At 39.3% G+C, this 17,428-nt stretch overlaps 1 protein-coding gene across 1 annotated transcript; it reads left to right on the top strand.

The window, feature by feature from the left end:
• The first annotated feature begins 1,111 nt into the window (after nucleotides 1-1,111).
• On the top strand, nucleotides 1,112-17,095 carry capn3b (calpain 3b). Its single transcript, XM_084954309.1, has 23 exons — nucleotides 1,112-1,631; nucleotides 5,326-5,395; nucleotides 5,953-6,071; nucleotides 7,687-7,820; nucleotides 8,243-8,411; nucleotides 8,780-8,863; nucleotides 8,949-9,040; nucleotides 9,190-9,267; nucleotides 9,838-9,998; nucleotides 10,121-10,290; nucleotides 10,386-10,397; nucleotides 10,550-10,758; nucleotides 10,860-10,896; nucleotides 12,887-12,910; nucleotides 13,103-13,189; nucleotides 15,203-15,277; nucleotides 15,359-15,416; nucleotides 15,495-15,559; nucleotides 15,743-15,811; nucleotides 15,890-15,968; nucleotides 16,130-16,246; nucleotides 16,477-16,535; nucleotides 16,848-17,095. The coding sequence occupies exons 1-23, from the start codon at nucleotides 1,314-1,316 to the stop codon at nucleotides 16,872-16,874; spliced, it is 2,313 nt and encodes a 770-aa protein (XP_084810435.1). The 5' UTR covers nucleotides 1,112-1,313; the 3' UTR covers nucleotides 16,875-17,095.
• The last annotated feature ends 333 nt before the right edge of the window (nucleotides 17,096-17,428 follow it).

Raw genomic sequence — 17,428 nt, 5'->3', positions numbered from 1 at the left:
GACCTGCTGAAGTTCAAACTCAGCATCAGAATGGGAAATAAAATGATTTAAGTGACTCTGATTGTGGCCTGGTTGTTGGTGTCATCGCTGTCGTTTACAAAGAATGGTCTGGAAAAGAGAAAATATCCAGTGAGCAACGTTTTTTGGGTAAAAATGCCTCATTGATGCCAGAGGTCAGAAAGAGTATTCCCAGGTGAGGTGTCAGATAACCACAAATAACCAGTCGCTGCATCCAAGATATAGAAGAACATCTTTGAAGCACACATACAATGTTGAAGCAGATCGGATTCGTTCACGTTCACCAAAATTGGACAATAGAAGACTGGAAAAACAATGTAGCACCCACTGAGCATCATTTCAACACCACAGCCTACCTTAGTATTGTTACTGACCACGTCCCTCCCTTTATGATGACAGTGTTCCCATCTACCTGGCTACTTCTGGGAGGGTAACTCATCATGTCACAAAGCTCAAATGATCTCAAACTGTTTTCCTGAACATGACAATGAGTTGACAGTACTAAAATGGCCTCCACAGTCACCAGGTCTCAATGCAATATAGCACCTTTGGGATGTGGTGGAAGAGGAGATTCACATCTCTCCTCACATCGCAACTGTGTGATGTTATCATGTAAATATGGACTAAAGTCTCTGAGGAATGTTTCCAGCACCTTGTCTCATCTATGCCATGAAGAATTAATGCAGCTCTGATGGCAAAAGAGGGTCCAACCAGGTACTTGCAAGGCGTACCTAACAAATTGGCCAGTGAGTGTATCTTTGACTGTTGTATGAAAGTTGTAAGCTGTACATTATAAAAAGGACTAACCAACAATTCAATTAATATTTTTTAAGAAGTGGCATGAGGACTTTCTAGTGAACACCAGACTATAGTAGCAGCTTATTTTCTAGTCTCATCTTGACCCACATTGCAGATTTTCTTGTCAAAAGTTTAAAAAAAATTGATTAAGCTCTTTTAGAATATGGACCACCCTTTTTAACCTCTCACTGTGACTTGGAAATGTTAGGACAGGGTCAGAGTTTCCCTCTGAGAAGCCCCGCCCCTCTTTTAAAAGGTCTATAATTAGGTTCAATGAGCTCCAGGGACACAACAGTGAGTGCTGGTGTGAGAGCAAGACTGGTGGCTGCCCATGACCCATGACAGCACTTTTTATTAAATAAAGGAACTAAAAGTGAGCACTGGAATCAGGGAGGTTACAAGAACGTTTTTGGGGCTATTTCGAAGCTTCTTGTGCAACAGAGTTTCCGTTTTGCACTTGAGAGAGCCGAGGAAAGGCCAAAGAGTTCACTAACAAGATGGGAGATGAGAAACAAGACGGCAAAGTGCCTCTCGTTGAAGAAACAAAGGTGAAAGCGCTTTATGAAACTGAGACATCTCTCCAGCTGGATACCAAAGCTGAGTACCCAAATGCAGGGTCAAACTCCATCTACTCAGCAATTCTCAGCAGGAATGAAGCCGTCAAAGATGCCAAGCGTCTTAAGACCTTTCTGGAGCTGCGAGACAAATATGTGGAGAAGAATGTTATGTTTGAAGACCCTCTGTTCCCTGCAGATGACTCCTCACTTTTCTACAGTAGGAAACCTTCAATGAAGATTGAATGGAAACGTCCGTCGGTGAGTGCCAGTCTTCAGGGATCGTGTCGTTTAGGCCAAGTTGCACATAATGCGAATGAGTCTCTTACATGCTTACATAGGTGCTTCTCTTAAATCTGTGTACCTTATCACTTCCTCCACACCACATGGCTGGAGTGTCAGGTTCAGACGGTTGCATGGTGGCTCACGCATTGCGCTCGGTTATCACCTTCTACAATCACAGACAGCTGTGACTCTCACGCAGAGGGTCGCACTGAGCTGGTGCTGGGATTCAAACTGGCAACTCAGCGTTGACCTCGGGGGTTCATATTTTTATGATGCACACTCCCAAAAGGGTTTGATACTTTTCCAGGGCGTTTGCCTTTGGCGATAAATGAGTCAGATTGGCAGTCGTTAAAGTGGCATTTGGCAAAAGGTATTCAGACATGTTCATGTTACATGCAAACACACTGAGAAAGACATTAACACCAAGAGGCAGAAGCAGCGTTGAGAAAAGTCCTGCCTGTTACACAAAACTTATGAATCAATGCCAGAATGTAAAATGCTCTTTTTGAATTATTCCAAATATTAGCTCACGAATGTAAGATGACCACCTGGATCATTACATAGTAAATAAATCAGTGGATCCAACTGGACACCTTGCTAATCAGCTGTTTTTGCTTTAGCACATTTAATGTTTCCTTCATAATATAAATGCTTTATGAGCTACAGTGTCCATATTTCTTACCCTGCATAGCATGTACAGGCTGGAAATATGCACAAAAAAACTTTGAGTATCAACATTGTGGTATGTGTCATGGATTTAAGAGCTTTAAACTGTTACACTTCGTGACACACCTAATTCTTGTCAATTGTGGGCGGACAGATTTGTGGACAGTTGATGCCTTGCCATGACATCAGCTCATCGATCCTTTGGCTGGATGAGCGAACAAAAAGAAGAAAAAAATTGAAATCTGTAGTGTAATATATGATATCAGATAAAGGAAGTGGAGTTAAAACCACAACAAAGTGGAAGTATTACATTTTTTTTCCTATTCAACACTTTTTAGTGTTGTACAAAGGCATTCGATTCCATTACACAAAATTCACGGAAGTATGATAAAAATGAAAAGAAAAGCAAAAATTAGGATAAAAAGTTGTTTAAAAACCCAGGTGCAAGATTATAAAAGGTGTTAAATAAAAATAAATAAATACATATACGTATTGCATCATCACTGACCTATATGAACAGCATAAATATGGCTCTGTCTATTCCTTTCAGCATGATGGTATGATATATTTTTTTACATTTTCATTAAATCATAAGAAAATAATTTTCAACCCAACATTATTCACTAATCCCATTCTTAAATGCCTGCTTTGTAAATCCAGTATAACACTAACATGAAGGCTGATTGCTGCTTCATGTTTCACCAATGAAGCGTGAGACACTCAGCTGAGATCAGTGATACGTGAATGCCACACAGGGGTCAGCTGTGGAGGGTGCTTTAAATCAGGAACATGAAACTGCATTTTTATATTTTATGATGTAAAATGAGGAAAAATAGTTTGTTTTTCTTCAAAATTACTATGAAATTGCACACTACTAAAAATTGCTTACATTATATTCTGTGTACCAACCTTTAACTATTTCTAGGCAAATCTAACTACGTTGTAATTTCAAATAAAATACATTTTCCATTTTAATTCAGGGGAATTACGGCCTTAGTCACAGGCTGTATTATACAATGGAGACATATGACCCACAGCATAATTCATACTTAAGTCAAATGCTGAAATCATGTATGTATATGTGTGTGAATATACATTATAGTAGACAGTCCAGACAACAAATACATTTGTAATCAGGAGTTATGAGGTGAGGTCTTTTATACCAGTGGGCCTCTATCAGGAGCTTCCATGTAAATATGAAGTGAATGCAGAGGGCGTCTCATGGTTCCAAAACCTGTCCCGGCAGAAGGCATTACATCACTTGCTTTCAGTTGTAAATCCAGATTTTAGTTTTCCATCAACAGAAATATAAGCTTTTATATTTTATATATTTTATATTGCAAATAAATTGAGTGTTGGGGAAGCGGTAATCTGAAATCTAACCTTGAGAAGTTTGGTAAAAACAGAAAGCAAACCAGGGCAGCATGTCAGGATGGACAAATCCCCTTTATCATTTCACAAGCTTCAAATCTTTGAAACTCCTCAACTAAAGACCTTAATCCGTCCCAAAAGAGGTGAGGAAATGACACGAGGAGAGAAGAGTTGAGGAGACGGATATTTACAAACCCAATTCTGAAAAGGTTCAGCACAGGGACTTTTCTTTTACGAAGCTGTGCTTTTTAATAGACACAATATGTGGTTTACCATTGTGTTTCTGGAATAAGTAAGGCTCTCTCTGAATAGACGTTGTCTGGATAGGAGCACATGTCACTCTGAAACCCGTATATACCTTTCAGCACTGATAGTGCCTTTTCAGATGCACAGGCTGAGTTCAGAGACAATCATAGATTCAGAGATGAACAGTTTTTCAGTTTGTTTCAGTCGTTTTTAAATGAGATTTCTAGATGTGATCATGTTCATACATGGCTTCTTCTTTGCATCACAAAGCATTTGCGGATTGCAGAATGAACTGTGTCCACATTCAAAGATTTTTGGAAGTGATTCCCACGCCAGAATCGTGCAGTGCTGCCTCAGTTCCCAAAGATTATGACCATCCAATACTGATTTTCAGCCTTTCTGATACACAGAGTTCTCCAGAGTTTCTGAACCTTGTGATGATATTATTCACTTTAAATGATGAAATATTCCAAGTTGTCACAATTTTACATTTTTAAAATTGTGCCACAATTCGTGAATTCAGTTTTCTTTGCAGATTGGTGAAGCTTTGCCATTTACTCTGGAGAAACTTTGCCTCTAAGAAGTTATTTTTAAACCAGTCATATTACTAACCTGTTGCCAAATAAACAATTTAATTGCAAAATGTTTCCCCAGCTGTTTCTTTTTAGTACCACTTATTTTTCCAAGCTTTTGCCACCCTCTCCCTAAGCTTTTAAATAACAGGTTTTAAAATCATTACAGATTTATACATGTATAAAATATATCATATATTTAAACATACATAACAAAACTCTGGGATCAAAATAATTTGATGTCAAAAAATAATTTTGTGATGCAAATTACTGAATAAACATAAATCTGATGTTTGAAAGCAGATATTAAAGTTGTATGAACACAAACAGCCGTACAGAACCTTTGTGTAGTATCAGTTACATTATAATCAGGAGCTTAATCTGTACAAATAACTTGGAAGTTTCTGGTTTTATATACAAAGCCAACTTTTTCCATGCAGTTTGATACCAAAGGAAAAGTGGCGCAAAGAAAGAAAGTCCTGGGTTTTCTCTTGGGGCTCAGGTTTCTCACGGGTTAACTGCCTGTCAGGACGCAGGAAGTGTTGCAAAAGAGATTTTTAATCTCAAGAGTTTCACTTCCTGGATGAAGAAAATATAACAATTGAGATTCTATACTGATTCTCCACGGAAAGAACAATTATTTTGCTTTTTAGTCATTTTCGTCATCTGCTAACACATAACAAATGCATTATGTCATGGAGAACATCCTTTGGTTAAATGAGAAAGTACATCATTACTTTCATAATGTGAAACGACTGAGATTTCATAACATATTTTTTTTAAAAATTCCCTTCCTGACGTTTTTTGTCTTCCAGGAAATTTGTGAAAACCCCCAGTTCATCATAGATGGAGCCAACAGAACAGACATCTGTCAGGGAGAATTAGGTAATATCTGAACTGTCTGCGCTTTCAAAAAAGTGATTTTACCCACATTTCACTCTTTTGAAAAGACATTACAGTGGTGATTTAAGCCTGTATGTTAAGTTAGCACTGTCGCCTCATAGCAAGAAGCTCCAGCTGGGGCCTTTCTGTGTGGAGTTTGCATGTTTTCCTCATGTTTGTGTGGATTCTTTCCGGGTACTCAGTCCAAAAACATGCATGGTTTTAATTAATAGGTTAATTAGTGATTCTAAATTGGCAGTGCGAATAGTTTACTATCAAATGCCCTGCCGCTAACTAATTTTTATAAAAGGGATGACATCAAACAAAACAGCTACCAGAGCCTGAAAGCATTAAGTCGAGCAGTGTAAGTGTCAGTTTCATCTGCAGGCTGATTTTATATTGGCTATGGGGCAAGTGAGCACACTGAACAATTACTGACCTTGAGCCTGAGTTCGAGTTCGAATTCTGACACTTGCAGCAATTTGGTGTGTGACAACTCTGTTACCCTGTGAAGTAATTTGTTTGGATGAAATCACAGCTCATCAATCTGTTGTCGACAGGTGACTGCTGGCTGCTGGCTGCCATCGCCTGTCTCACGCTGAACGAGAAGCTGCTGTACAGAGTTATTCCCCCGGATCAGAGCTTCACCGAAAACTACGCCGGCATCTTCCACTTCCAGGTTGAAATGTGACATTTTGGGCATCGTGCTGTTAACAGAAAACCATTTTATGTGTGTCAAATTTCTAGTAAAAGGAAAACCAAGTAAAACATATGTCAAAGAGTATTTCAGATTTAGATATATTAGTTTTTTACTATGATCATTTGGTCAGTGGGAGAGTAATTTTTTATAAATACATTTTTATGTTCTTGGATAAAGTGTAAAAATGCGCCTTGGTTTGGTTTTGTTGAGTGTATTTAGTGTTAATAACCTGATTGTGAATATGTTCACTCATAGCTCAGTTTTTAAAATGAATACAATGGGGAAAAAGGTTTAATGTTTGCCTCAAAGACATATTTGAATAAACACAGTGTTATAAAGTGTTATAAAATTTTAAAGACGTAACTCAAAATCACATTTGACTAGATGACAATAAAACCTTTTAAAAAAAATCCAAATATTTCAACATGGAATTATACTATAGTATCTATTAATGTGAAACATATGATATGATGAAGGATATACAGATATTTCTGTCAAATGAAAAATGTTGATGCCTTTTTTCAGACAGAATTTTTGCTTCATGTTTATTCAGTTCAATTCAATTTTATCACAACAACAGTCGCCTCAAGGCGCTTTATATCGCAAGGTAGACCCTATAATAACACATACAGAGAAAAACCCAACAATCATATGACCCTCTATGAGCAAGCACTTTGGCAACAGTGGGAAGGAAAAACTCCCTTTTAACAGGAAGAAACCTCGGTCAGAACCAGGCTCAGGGAGGGGCGGGGCCATCTGCTGCGACCGGTTGGGGTGAGAGAAGGAAAACAGGATAAAAGACATGCTGTGGAAGAGAGACAGAGATTAATCACAAGTACGATTTAATGCAGAGAGGTCTGTTAACACATAGTGAGTGAGAAAGGTGACTGAAAAGAAAAAACTTAATGCATCATGGGAGTCCCCCAGCAGCCTACACCAATTGCAGCTTAACTAAGGGAGGATTCAGGGTCACCTGATCCAGCCCTAACTATATGCAATTGTTGGAAAGTCTTAAGCTTAATCTTAAAATAGAGATAGTGTCTGTCTCCCGAATACAAACTGAAAGCTGGCTCCATAGAAGAGGGGCCTGAAAACTCTATGAACAACAACTAAGTGCAAAGTGCTCTAATGGGGTGATATAGTGCTAAAAGGTCATTAAGATAAGCTGTGGCCTGTTAATTTAAGACCTTGTATGTGAGGAGCAGGATTTTGAATTCAATTCTGGATTTAAAAGGGAGCCAATGAAGGGAAGCCAATACAGGAGAAATATGCTCTCTTTATAGTCCCTATATGTCAGTTATATGTCAGTACTCTGTCTGGAACATTTTGGATTAACTGAAAGCTTTTCAGGGAGATTTTTGGACCTCCTGAAAACAATGAATTGCAGTAGTCCAGGGCATAGAACACATTTTGAGCTGATGATAAAAGTTTAAAAGATGTTTTTCACATGTCACATGAAAAGTTATCAGTTGTTTCGCCTTACTTAAAATTGATAAATAAATAAATCATGTCGTGGATGGCGAGCTATTTTCCTTGTATGGTAAAAATACTTTGCCATGTCATCAATGATTTTCTCTGTCGTTTCCACACTCAGTTCTGGCGTTATGGCGAGTGGATTGATGTCGTCGTGGACGACCGCATTCCCACCTGCAACAACCAGCTGGTTTTCACAAAGTCTTTCAGAAAGAACGAGTTCTGGAGCGCTCTTTTGGAAAAAGCTTATGCCAAGTAAGCAGAGCCTATTAATGTCCCATGCAGTCAAGCAGTCATGCACAACGTCATCTGACATGCGTTGCTGTTCAGCGTGGTTCAGATTTCCAGTCCATACACTGATCGACAGTTCTTGTTTCTTCTTATTGAAAAAAAAGTCTGGCATTGAACTGTTTCAGGTGTTTTTAACGCAAATTTAGGTTTTTCAATAAATGTTTTAGTCTGAACAACAAATCTCAGTCTTGAACTGCGATTTAGAAACCAATTATGAACTGTGTTACTGAGCCGTATGCACTTTTGCAGTGTACTCTCACACTGATTTGTGACACACCTCGAGCGTCCTCATATTTCCCAAATTGGCAGCTAACTCTGTGAAAAGTATCAGCCCCGGAGACCACACATGTCAGCACACTGACCAGAATGATCGACCTCTCTCTCAGGTTGCACGGGTCTTATGAGACACTGAAAGGAGGGAACACTTTGGAAGCCATGGAGGATTTCACAGGTGGAGTTACCGAGTACTTTGAATTGTCTGATGATCCCACAGAGCTCTACAAGATCATGAAGAACGCACTGGAGAGAGGCTCACTGATGGGCTGCTCCATAGATGTATGTGTTTGAGGTTAAAGCATCACTCTTTGTCATGTTTCTTTCATTTCATTTTAAGTGTTAGCAAGTCAAATGCACAGATTTCACACAAAGTTTTCTACATTTTTTTCCCTCCCCTCAGCTCTGTCAAAGAGAGCAGATATCTGTCATATGTAACTCTCGGGCACACAGTCCCACCCACCTGCTGTTTTGCTGTTATTGGCTTAAAATGGCTTAGAGTTAAAATGACTTATTTCGGACAGGGAATAAACTGAGTGTCCACAGCAATACCAAGTATAGGATAAACAAGGATTATTTTGAACTGTGAATCAGTCAAAGCTACTATGGAGTCTAATAATAAAACATATGATGTATGCTTTGTCTGTCAGGTTTCTTCAGAGAGTGAATTGGAGAGTCGGACTGAGCAGGGGCTGGTCAGGGGTCATGCCTATTCCATCATAAGCCTGGAGGAGGTAGAGTGAGACATCCATGTAAATGCACATCGTCTGGTGGACAAGGCATTTTTTTGGTTATTTTTTTTTCCTGCTTCTTTGCAAGTGTGATGAGGTTTCAAAGGACACAAGAATTCGCCTGATTCGTTTGCGCAATCCCTGGGGTTTTGTGCTCTGGAAAGGACCCTGGAGTGCAAAGTTTGTATATTTTTACTCTTAAATAACGCAGCATATCACCCTTAAGTAAGACATGGTGGTAGTGGAGGTCTCACCACTTGCCAGCATAATTAAAAAATAGTGTCTCCTATTTGCTTAGTTTGTATTTAGGAAATTTGATCTTTCCACAGTTCAAAGGAGTGGTCGACAATTTCCGCTGCAGACAGAGAAAACCTGAAAAAACAGACCATAGAGGCAAGTGAGTTCTGGTGAGTGAAACACCTTCCCACACACCTTTTTGTCTATAATGATTTAACCTTTTTTTTTTATCTTTCCACCACAGTTTTGTGAGAAGTTACTACTACAGTATAATATAGCTACCATCACTGTTAGTGTTCAGCTCAAATCACAGCTTAGCGTCAAACACCTTATGGTGACTTTGAGATATCAGTGTACATAGAATGACTTTTCAACTGCCACCGTGCATGGCCTCTTTGTTGCCCCACTACTGATAAAAACCTATAAATAGCAAAACCCATCCATCCATCCACCAAGCAGTTTTGTTCACTACAAAATGAACCTGCAAAGAGATACAATTTCTAACTTTTTACAGTATAATACTACAGTCAAATTTCAAAAGCCAATAAAACCTAGGTGAATGCTAAATGTATTTAACTGTACTCAAATATCTGTAAAACTCTTTGGAGTTGTTCTGCCACTGTTTACTTACTTGAGAACCATTCGTTTGCATTGCATTGTGAGGGAATGATGAACCTAGTGACTGTATTTACTCAGCAAGCACCTTTTTTTATTTTTACTTCTTTTGTGTTTCACTTCAGGATGTCCTTTGCTGATTTCAAGAAGAATTTCAGCAAGCTGGAGATGTGCAACCTGACCCCCGACACGCTGCAGGGGGATGAAAGAAACACCTGGACAGTGTCGATCCACGAGGGTCGCTGGGTGAGAGGAAGCTCTGCTGGTGGCTGTAGGAACTTCCCAGGTAGGCTTTGTTCTTTTTGGATGAGCTTTCATCCTTTAAAAGACGATATTGTAAAAACTCTCACTTACATAATTCGTGTTTATATGAATCTGTGCTGCATATTTACTTTGTGTATTTTACAGACACGTTTTGGACAAACCCTCAGTATCGTCTGCAGCTGTATGAGGAGGACGATGACCCGGATGACGAGCAGGTGGCCTGCACTGTTGTCGTGGCACTGATGCAGAAAGGTCGAAGGATGCAGCGCCATCAAGGGGCCAAATTTCTCACCATAGGCTTTTCCATCTACGAGGTAGTGATCACACCTCATTTTTTCTTCAGAAAGTACACACGTGTCCAGGATTTGAGAAGTTAACCTGATATCTAACTTCTTTTGTGTCTCTGCAGGTGCCAAAGGAGGTATAATGATCTTGCATCTTTCACTTTATTTGCTTGTATCCCCAAGAGAGGTTTCACTTGTATAAAAAGGGGGGAAAGAAAAGTTACAATACATTATAATATTTCTTATTGCTATCATTAACAAGTCACCATTTCTACAACCCTGTTCACAGATGTGTGGGCAGAATCAACATCTGCAGAAGGACTTCTTTCTCTACACAGCCTCCAAGGCAAAATGCAAGAGTTACATTAACCTGCGGGAGGTAACGGAGCGTTTCTGTCTGCCTCCCGGTGAGTACGTCATCATCCCCACAATCTTTAAACCCCACGAAGAAGGAGAGTTCATCCTCAGGGTCTTCTCTGAGAAGCAGAGCACATCAGAGTAAGGGTTACTATTGTGTTTTTCTTGAGAGCCAAATTGCTTTTAAAATTACAAGATGTAGAAAGGCAGCATTGCTGAGGTATGTTTGCTTTTCTCCACAGGGAGGCAGAGACTACGATTGGATCAGATCAAACGCAGGTTTGCAGCGTAATGTTAGAAGCAGTGGGGTTAAAATATGTTCTTGCTTTTATTGCAGGCTGGTTTATCTTTCCTGTTTAGAAACCTGTGTTTTAATCACACACACTCACCGGTCATTTCATTAGGTATACCTTCATAGTACTAGGTTGTACCCTTTTTGCTCTCAGAGATGCCTTAATTCTTCATGGCACTTAGTCAACAAGCTGCTGGAAACATTCCTCAGATATTTTAGTCCATACTGACATGATAGCATCACACAGCTGCTGCAGATTTGTCAGCTGCACACATGATAGGACTCTCCCGTTCCACCACATCCCAAAGGTACTCTATTGGATTGAGATCATGGGACTGTGGAGGCTATTTGAGTACAGTGAACTTATTGTCATGTTCAAGAAACGAGTTTGAGATTATCTGAGTTTAATAATGTAATAATGCAGCGCCTGGGGAGCAGTGTGTAGGGACGGTACCTTGCTCAGGGGTACCTCAGGGTAACCGTTCAGTGGAGTCGAACCCCCGACCTTCCGATCATGGGGCCACCACTCTACCTACTGAGCTATCCCTGCCCCTGTTTTGTGACATGGCATGTTATTGTGCTGGAAACAGCCATCAGAAGATGGATACACCGTGGTCAGAAAGTAATAGACATGGTCACCAACAATACTCAGGTAGGCTCTGGCAGTTAAATGTTTTTGGTACTAAGGAGACCAAAAGGTGCCCACACCATTATTCCACCACCACCAGGCTGAATTATTGATACAAGGCATGATGGATCTGTGCATACATGTTGGTTACACCAAATTCTGACCCAACCATCCATAATTGAGACTCAGACCACCCAAAATTTTTTTCCAATCTTCTGTTGTCCAATTTTGGTGAGCTTATGCAAACTGTAGCCTCGGTTTCCTGTTCTTCTGCTGCTGTTGAAGAAATGTACACGATGACTGGCTGATTTGTGTTAACAAACAGTTGAATGGGTGTACCTACTAAAGTGGCTGGTGAGTGTATTTCAAAAACATCTATTCAATTTTGTTTATTTATTTATACAGTGCCAAATTTGCTAGTTGGGGTTCCATCACATCCTTACTGTAGCACTCAACTCCCTCATCATACTTGCACTCAGTTAATGAAGATAATGGACTTTCTCAGCTGTGACAGTGTATTGACTGTTTGGGGAAGTGTAAACCATACTATATCTTCTTTAATTGTTTCTTTTGTACAAAATGGAAATGGAGATCACCTCTTTTCCTTTTTATGGGAGTTTTAATATAACTGAAGGACTCTGATGAAGGACACAAAGACGGGGTTGTTAATCCATACATACAAATATGCAGGTTCAGTTCCTTACACCAAAGCACTAGAGATGAAAAGTAGAAAAGATAAAGAATATTGGGGGGGAAATCCCGCTTCAAGAAGGATGAAAATACTAAATTCATCTTTCCATGGAGTGCAGCAGACAGTCATTAGATGCCACATTTAACTTTAACACTATGCTCACATACAACTCCGTATTCTTGGACTCAACTTAAGTAGCTTTGCATATATTTGGTTCAAAATAACCCTCATGTATCCTAGGTGCACCCCCTTCAGTTAATCCACTGTATGAAACAAGCTCCCTTCCACTTAACCTCACTCGCTCCTAATTGGCTGCTCAAACAAAAAGTGGCAGGGCCCCACCCACCCTCTTATTCATACATACATATATCTGGCCGAATATGACACTAAACATCCCACTCCCTGTTTAAAGTCTGCATTAATATGCCTTTCAGATCAGCATGTCCTACAGATCACTGCAATGTCGGTTAGAATTTGATTTCAAAGCCCAGCTTTGTGTCTTACATATTCATTAACTTTACTCTTGAACTTTCCCTAGCTTGTTCTGATGCATATGTTCTGTACTCAGACCAATTAATAGACTTGAACCTCCAAGTGTTTCCTCCTCCATTTCATCTCATTTCATCTTTTTGTCTCTCCTTGTCTTATTGGTCACCAGCAAGAAAAGAAACAGAAAGAAAAGGTAATGAATGTCTGTAGCAGTTGGATTGTTAGGCTGCTTTTTTGCTGAGCTATTTCTTCACTGCTCCTTTCCAACACGTGTCAGCTATTAGAAGTGTTTGCCGACACAATATTAAATGTAGAGTTTATGACCAGTGGGATTACTGCAAACTGACTCTTTTTTTAAATTCTTTTTGTCTTTTCTACGTGCCAGCCTATTGTATTTGTGTCAGATAGAGCACTGGCCAGCAAAGAAATCGAGCACGACACGATTCGGGGGGAGAAGAAGAAGAAACCAAAGGTAAATGTCCTTGGTGTGGAAGCAGATAAACTGTTGATGGCGAGTCTTCTGTCACATGGCAAACAGCTCATGTCTGTCATATCTTCCTGGTGACTGATGACTCCAAAATGCAATCTTTACTGGATCAAATAACATGACTGGGAATAAAACAATTGAGTCTGAAGCCAGTAGAGCTCAAGTAACTCAGCTGCACCTGTTTTCCTGTAGAGACACTCTAATGTTAGCTGTCCGCAGTCTTGTTTTTCCCATATGCTGCTCTCCTCTGGTATCATAGAGAAACACATCCAATCATTTAATGATTAAATAGACTGATAAAAGCCATGAAAACCCCTTTCTAATGTTACACCTTATATATACACCTGCTTTCCCTTTATAATGCCTATAAAGACCAGTTAGTATGGTAATTAAATAACTTTGTGACTTGCTCACAAGAACAACAATAACAAAGCAAAACACTCTGTCGATATATTTTAGTGTAACACTACCTTTAAATATGACTTTATTAATTTATATGAAATTTGATTTACACTTTTACAACAATGTCAGCAGCAACTGATTATTATGAGTGCTATAAATGCATCCTATGATAGAGAAGATGTATTGGACTACATGATACTGCACAGTAGTACCAAATAGAGACTGACTGAGTGTACAGCGTTCTGTATAAAATTAAAGTGAAATCTTCAAGTGAAAACCTTTTGAAAATGACCCAACTTTGTTGCTTCGAACATCAGGAAAAATCGTTGTCTGGCAGGAAGAAGATTATCCACAATTATTTCCCCACAAAGCCAAACACAGACTCAGTAGTGGAGTCCGGTCTGGGCTCTGGCTGGGCCGTTCCAGTACTTTAATCTTCTGGTGAAACCAGTCTTTGTTGATTTGGACGCATGCTTTGGGTCATGAATTGATGAAAGGGGGAATTCCTCAAAGGTGCCACTTTGATCGCTTATATGTCTATATTAACTTAAGTTTTAAAACTTATATCCATAACTCGTGTAAAAAAGTTTTCACAAGTTTTCTTTGCAGTCCTCTCAGAAACGACGTATACTGTTAGTGCTTTTAGGTGCTTGTAATCAAATGCACTTGATTAATTGATCATCAGAAAGTGGGAGCACCTCTTTAAATCAGAGGTTTTGACTGTTTACTGATCAGAAAAATTCTGTTGTGTGTCAATACGATGCAACAATCTTCCCAGGAGTGGATGTATCACCAAGTTCACCCCAAGGTAATGCTCAGAGAAACTGAACTGGAAGAGTTGTCAGGAAGAAGCCTCTATTCTCTAAAACAAACATGGCAGCAGAGCTTTGGCTCACAAAGTTGAATCTGAATAAACCACAAGACTTCTGGAACAGTGTCCTTTAGACAGACGAGACCAAAGTGAAGGTGCACGACATCACGTTTAGTGAAAACCAAACACAACATATCAACACAAAAACCTCATACCAACTGCCAAGCATGCTGGGGGAGGGGTGATGATGTGGGCTTGTTTGGCAGCCACAGGACCTGGACACCTTGCTGTCATTGAGTCAACCATAAACTCCTGTGTATACCAAAGTATTCTAGATCCAAATGTGAGGCCATCTGTCAACAGCTGTCGAAAGCTGAAACTGGGTCGTGAAACAACAAATCTACAACAGAATGACTGAAAAAGAAAAGAATCGAGGTCCTGTGCACAAATGTCCCCAATGAACTGACGCAACATTGTAAAGACTCATAAAGTCATACAGAAAATGATTACTTCAGGTTATTGTGCAGTTCTACAAGTGACTGAATCAGCCATGTTTTCGTTTTTCATGGGACTGCACAGATTCCTGTGAAAATTTTCTTCTTCCACAACTACAGGTGTTGGACTCTTTGAGTTAGAAGCATTCGAACTTTGAAACCTTATTTCTAATCTTTAGTTACTGCTGCACAGCAAAGTTCATCAGTGTTTCTTTCCTTCAGTTTCTAAGTCTTCGCAGTTTCTTTTTGTGAACCTGTCTTTGTAAATAATTTCTTTCCTCTCTCCTTCAGCGGAAACTTCTCCAACCTGAGGAAACTGACGAGGAAAAGCAGTTCAGGGCTATTTACCAACAGATTGCTGGTGATGTGAGTATTGCACAGTTAGTTTGAGGACAACACTATAAAGACTCTCATCCGCTAATATGAAACAAATCATCGCTCCCTCAGGACATGCAGATCTGTGCCAATGAACTCAAAACGATCTTAAAAAACGTGCTTTCCAAACGTGAGTACGCAGAAAAGATTGCGATTACAGCTGCCGCCAGCGTGCTCGGCATTCACACTGAGCTGTGCTTTTCCACAGATAATAACATAAAGTCAGAAGGTTTCAGCCTCGAGACGTGTCGGAGTATGATCGCCTTAATGGACGTATCCTTTCAACTGATTTCAGTTAGAGGATTGCGTGCACATAACTACTGTTTGCCCAGTTTCCCAGTAACAGAACAGAACATTGCACCTTATGTAAATACTTTATTCTGGAAAGTCAAAGTAAAACAGTTGGGTTGAACAGTACGTAGCAGGTGTTTCCATGACTGATGCTTTTGTGCTCAGACTGATGGGACAGGAAAGCTGAATCTGCAGGAGTTCAAACACTTGTGGAAAAAGATCAAGGACTGGCAGGTAGGATAGCTTTAACACAGCTGATGTCTGCTCATGCTTGATATGTTTTTATCTGATTGTCCGACTTTGGGTCTGCAGCTCATCTTCAAACGTTACGACAAAGATAAAACCTGGTCTATCAGTAGTTTCGAGATGAGGAATGCTGTTAATGATGCAGGTGAGCAGAAAAAACTTGCAGAGTTTTCATTTGTAGCACAATAATTATTATTTCTTTTTAGAATTAACATATTTTGCCAATGCACTCCTTGCCCGTGCGTTCCAGTTTAATGTGAGAATGATGTAATTTACATATATATATATATTTTATCTCCATATCAGGGTTTCAACTCAACAGACAACTGTATGACATCATAGCCATGCGCTATGCAGATGAACGCCTGAACATTGATTTTGATAGTTACATCTGCTGCTTTGTGAGGCTAGAAGGCATGTTCAGTAAGTACAGACATCTGGTGCTTATGCACATTAAACATAATATGCCAAAAACACTTGCATAGGACTGATTATTAGCCTATTTGACAGATTTAAGACATTGTTATGATGATATAGTGATATTAAATTTACTTTACTGAATCTAATTATCTTACAGAATGAATTAATGTATTTTTACAGCTCTGAGTGGCTGAAAAGTTACCCAGCTCCATAATCTGTTGTGTCTCTTACAGGAGCATTCAGTGCCTTTGACAAAGATGGAGATGGAATAATCAAGCTCAACGTCCTGGAGGTAAGACACTCTTATTTTTGCTGTTCTGTGCCTCGTTCCATAACTTAATCTGGTCCTATTTAGGTCATTTGTGACCTTGTAAAGAATAAAACTTAAAGTAGGAATAAAATGAGGGGGAAAAAGGCACGAACTACAGAAATCGAGAAGTGTACTCTGTACAGAGTGAAAACTAAATTTCACTGAAGGGTGTTTCTAATATCTTTTTTGCTGACTTGAGTCACACAGTAAAAACCAAAACACGGAAATTGTATCATTAAGGTGGCTTTTGCTGTGCTACAGTAAATGACAATTATTCTTTTATTCTCTTTACAGTGGCTTCAGCTGACGATGTACTCATAGATCATGTCCATGTCAGTTGGCGACTCATCACGTGAGATTGGAATAAACTTCATCATGACGTAGCTCGTCATTGCTCCAATTTCCTCTAGATTCAGATTTAATGGTCAGGTTTATTCCTGTAATCTTTTAAATATTAAAACAGATAAGAAGTAGGTTGTCTGAGCTCTGATAACCAGGTTACATCAGATGTTAATGTGAAATGTAAACAGACATGCACAGATGCAGAATTTCCCTTTGTTGTTAAGTCGTAAAGAATATGTGGCTATCAATGCTTTTATTTTAAAGTGGAGGCAAACACTGTGATTATTTGTTGTAATTTTATTGATGTACACATACAGTAGGTATTAAACAAAATAAAATACATACTGTACTAAAATTAAGGCGTGACTTTTATTATACAAGATTGCTGGAGAGTCTTTGGACAGCCTGGTTTCAAATGTGTGATGTAGAACAAAGTTAAACAGGGAAACAGAACATTTCCAAGAGTTACAGTCAGAAATGTGAAAAAGACCAAAAGTCAGCTAACAAAATAAAGGAATAATAAGCAGGAGAAT

The sequence above is a fragment of the Perissodus microlepis genome, chromosome 15, assembly GCF_051167445.1.
Source record: "Perissodus microlepis isolate ML-2025 ecotype Zambia chromosome 15, ASM5116744v1, whole genome shotgun sequence".
Classification (NCBI taxonomy): Eukaryota; Metazoa; Chordata; class Actinopteri; order Cichliformes; family Cichlidae; genus Perissodus; species Perissodus microlepis.
This window is presented reverse-complemented; position numbering and strand designations above follow the sequence as displayed.

Coding starts and splice junctions, on each gene's coding strand:
- capn3b (XM_084954309.1), top strand. CDS start 1,314: ATGGGAGATGAGAAACAAGACGGCAAAGTGCCTCTCGTTGAAGAAACA. Junction 8,864..8,948: donor CCATCATAAGCCTGGAGGAG/GTAGAGTGAGAC, acceptor CTTCTTTGCAAG/TGTGATGAGGTTTCAAAGGA. Junction 10,897..12,886: donor TTGGATCAGATCAAACGCAG/GTTTGCAGCGTA, acceptor ATTGGTCACCAG/CAAGAAAAGAAACAGAAAGA.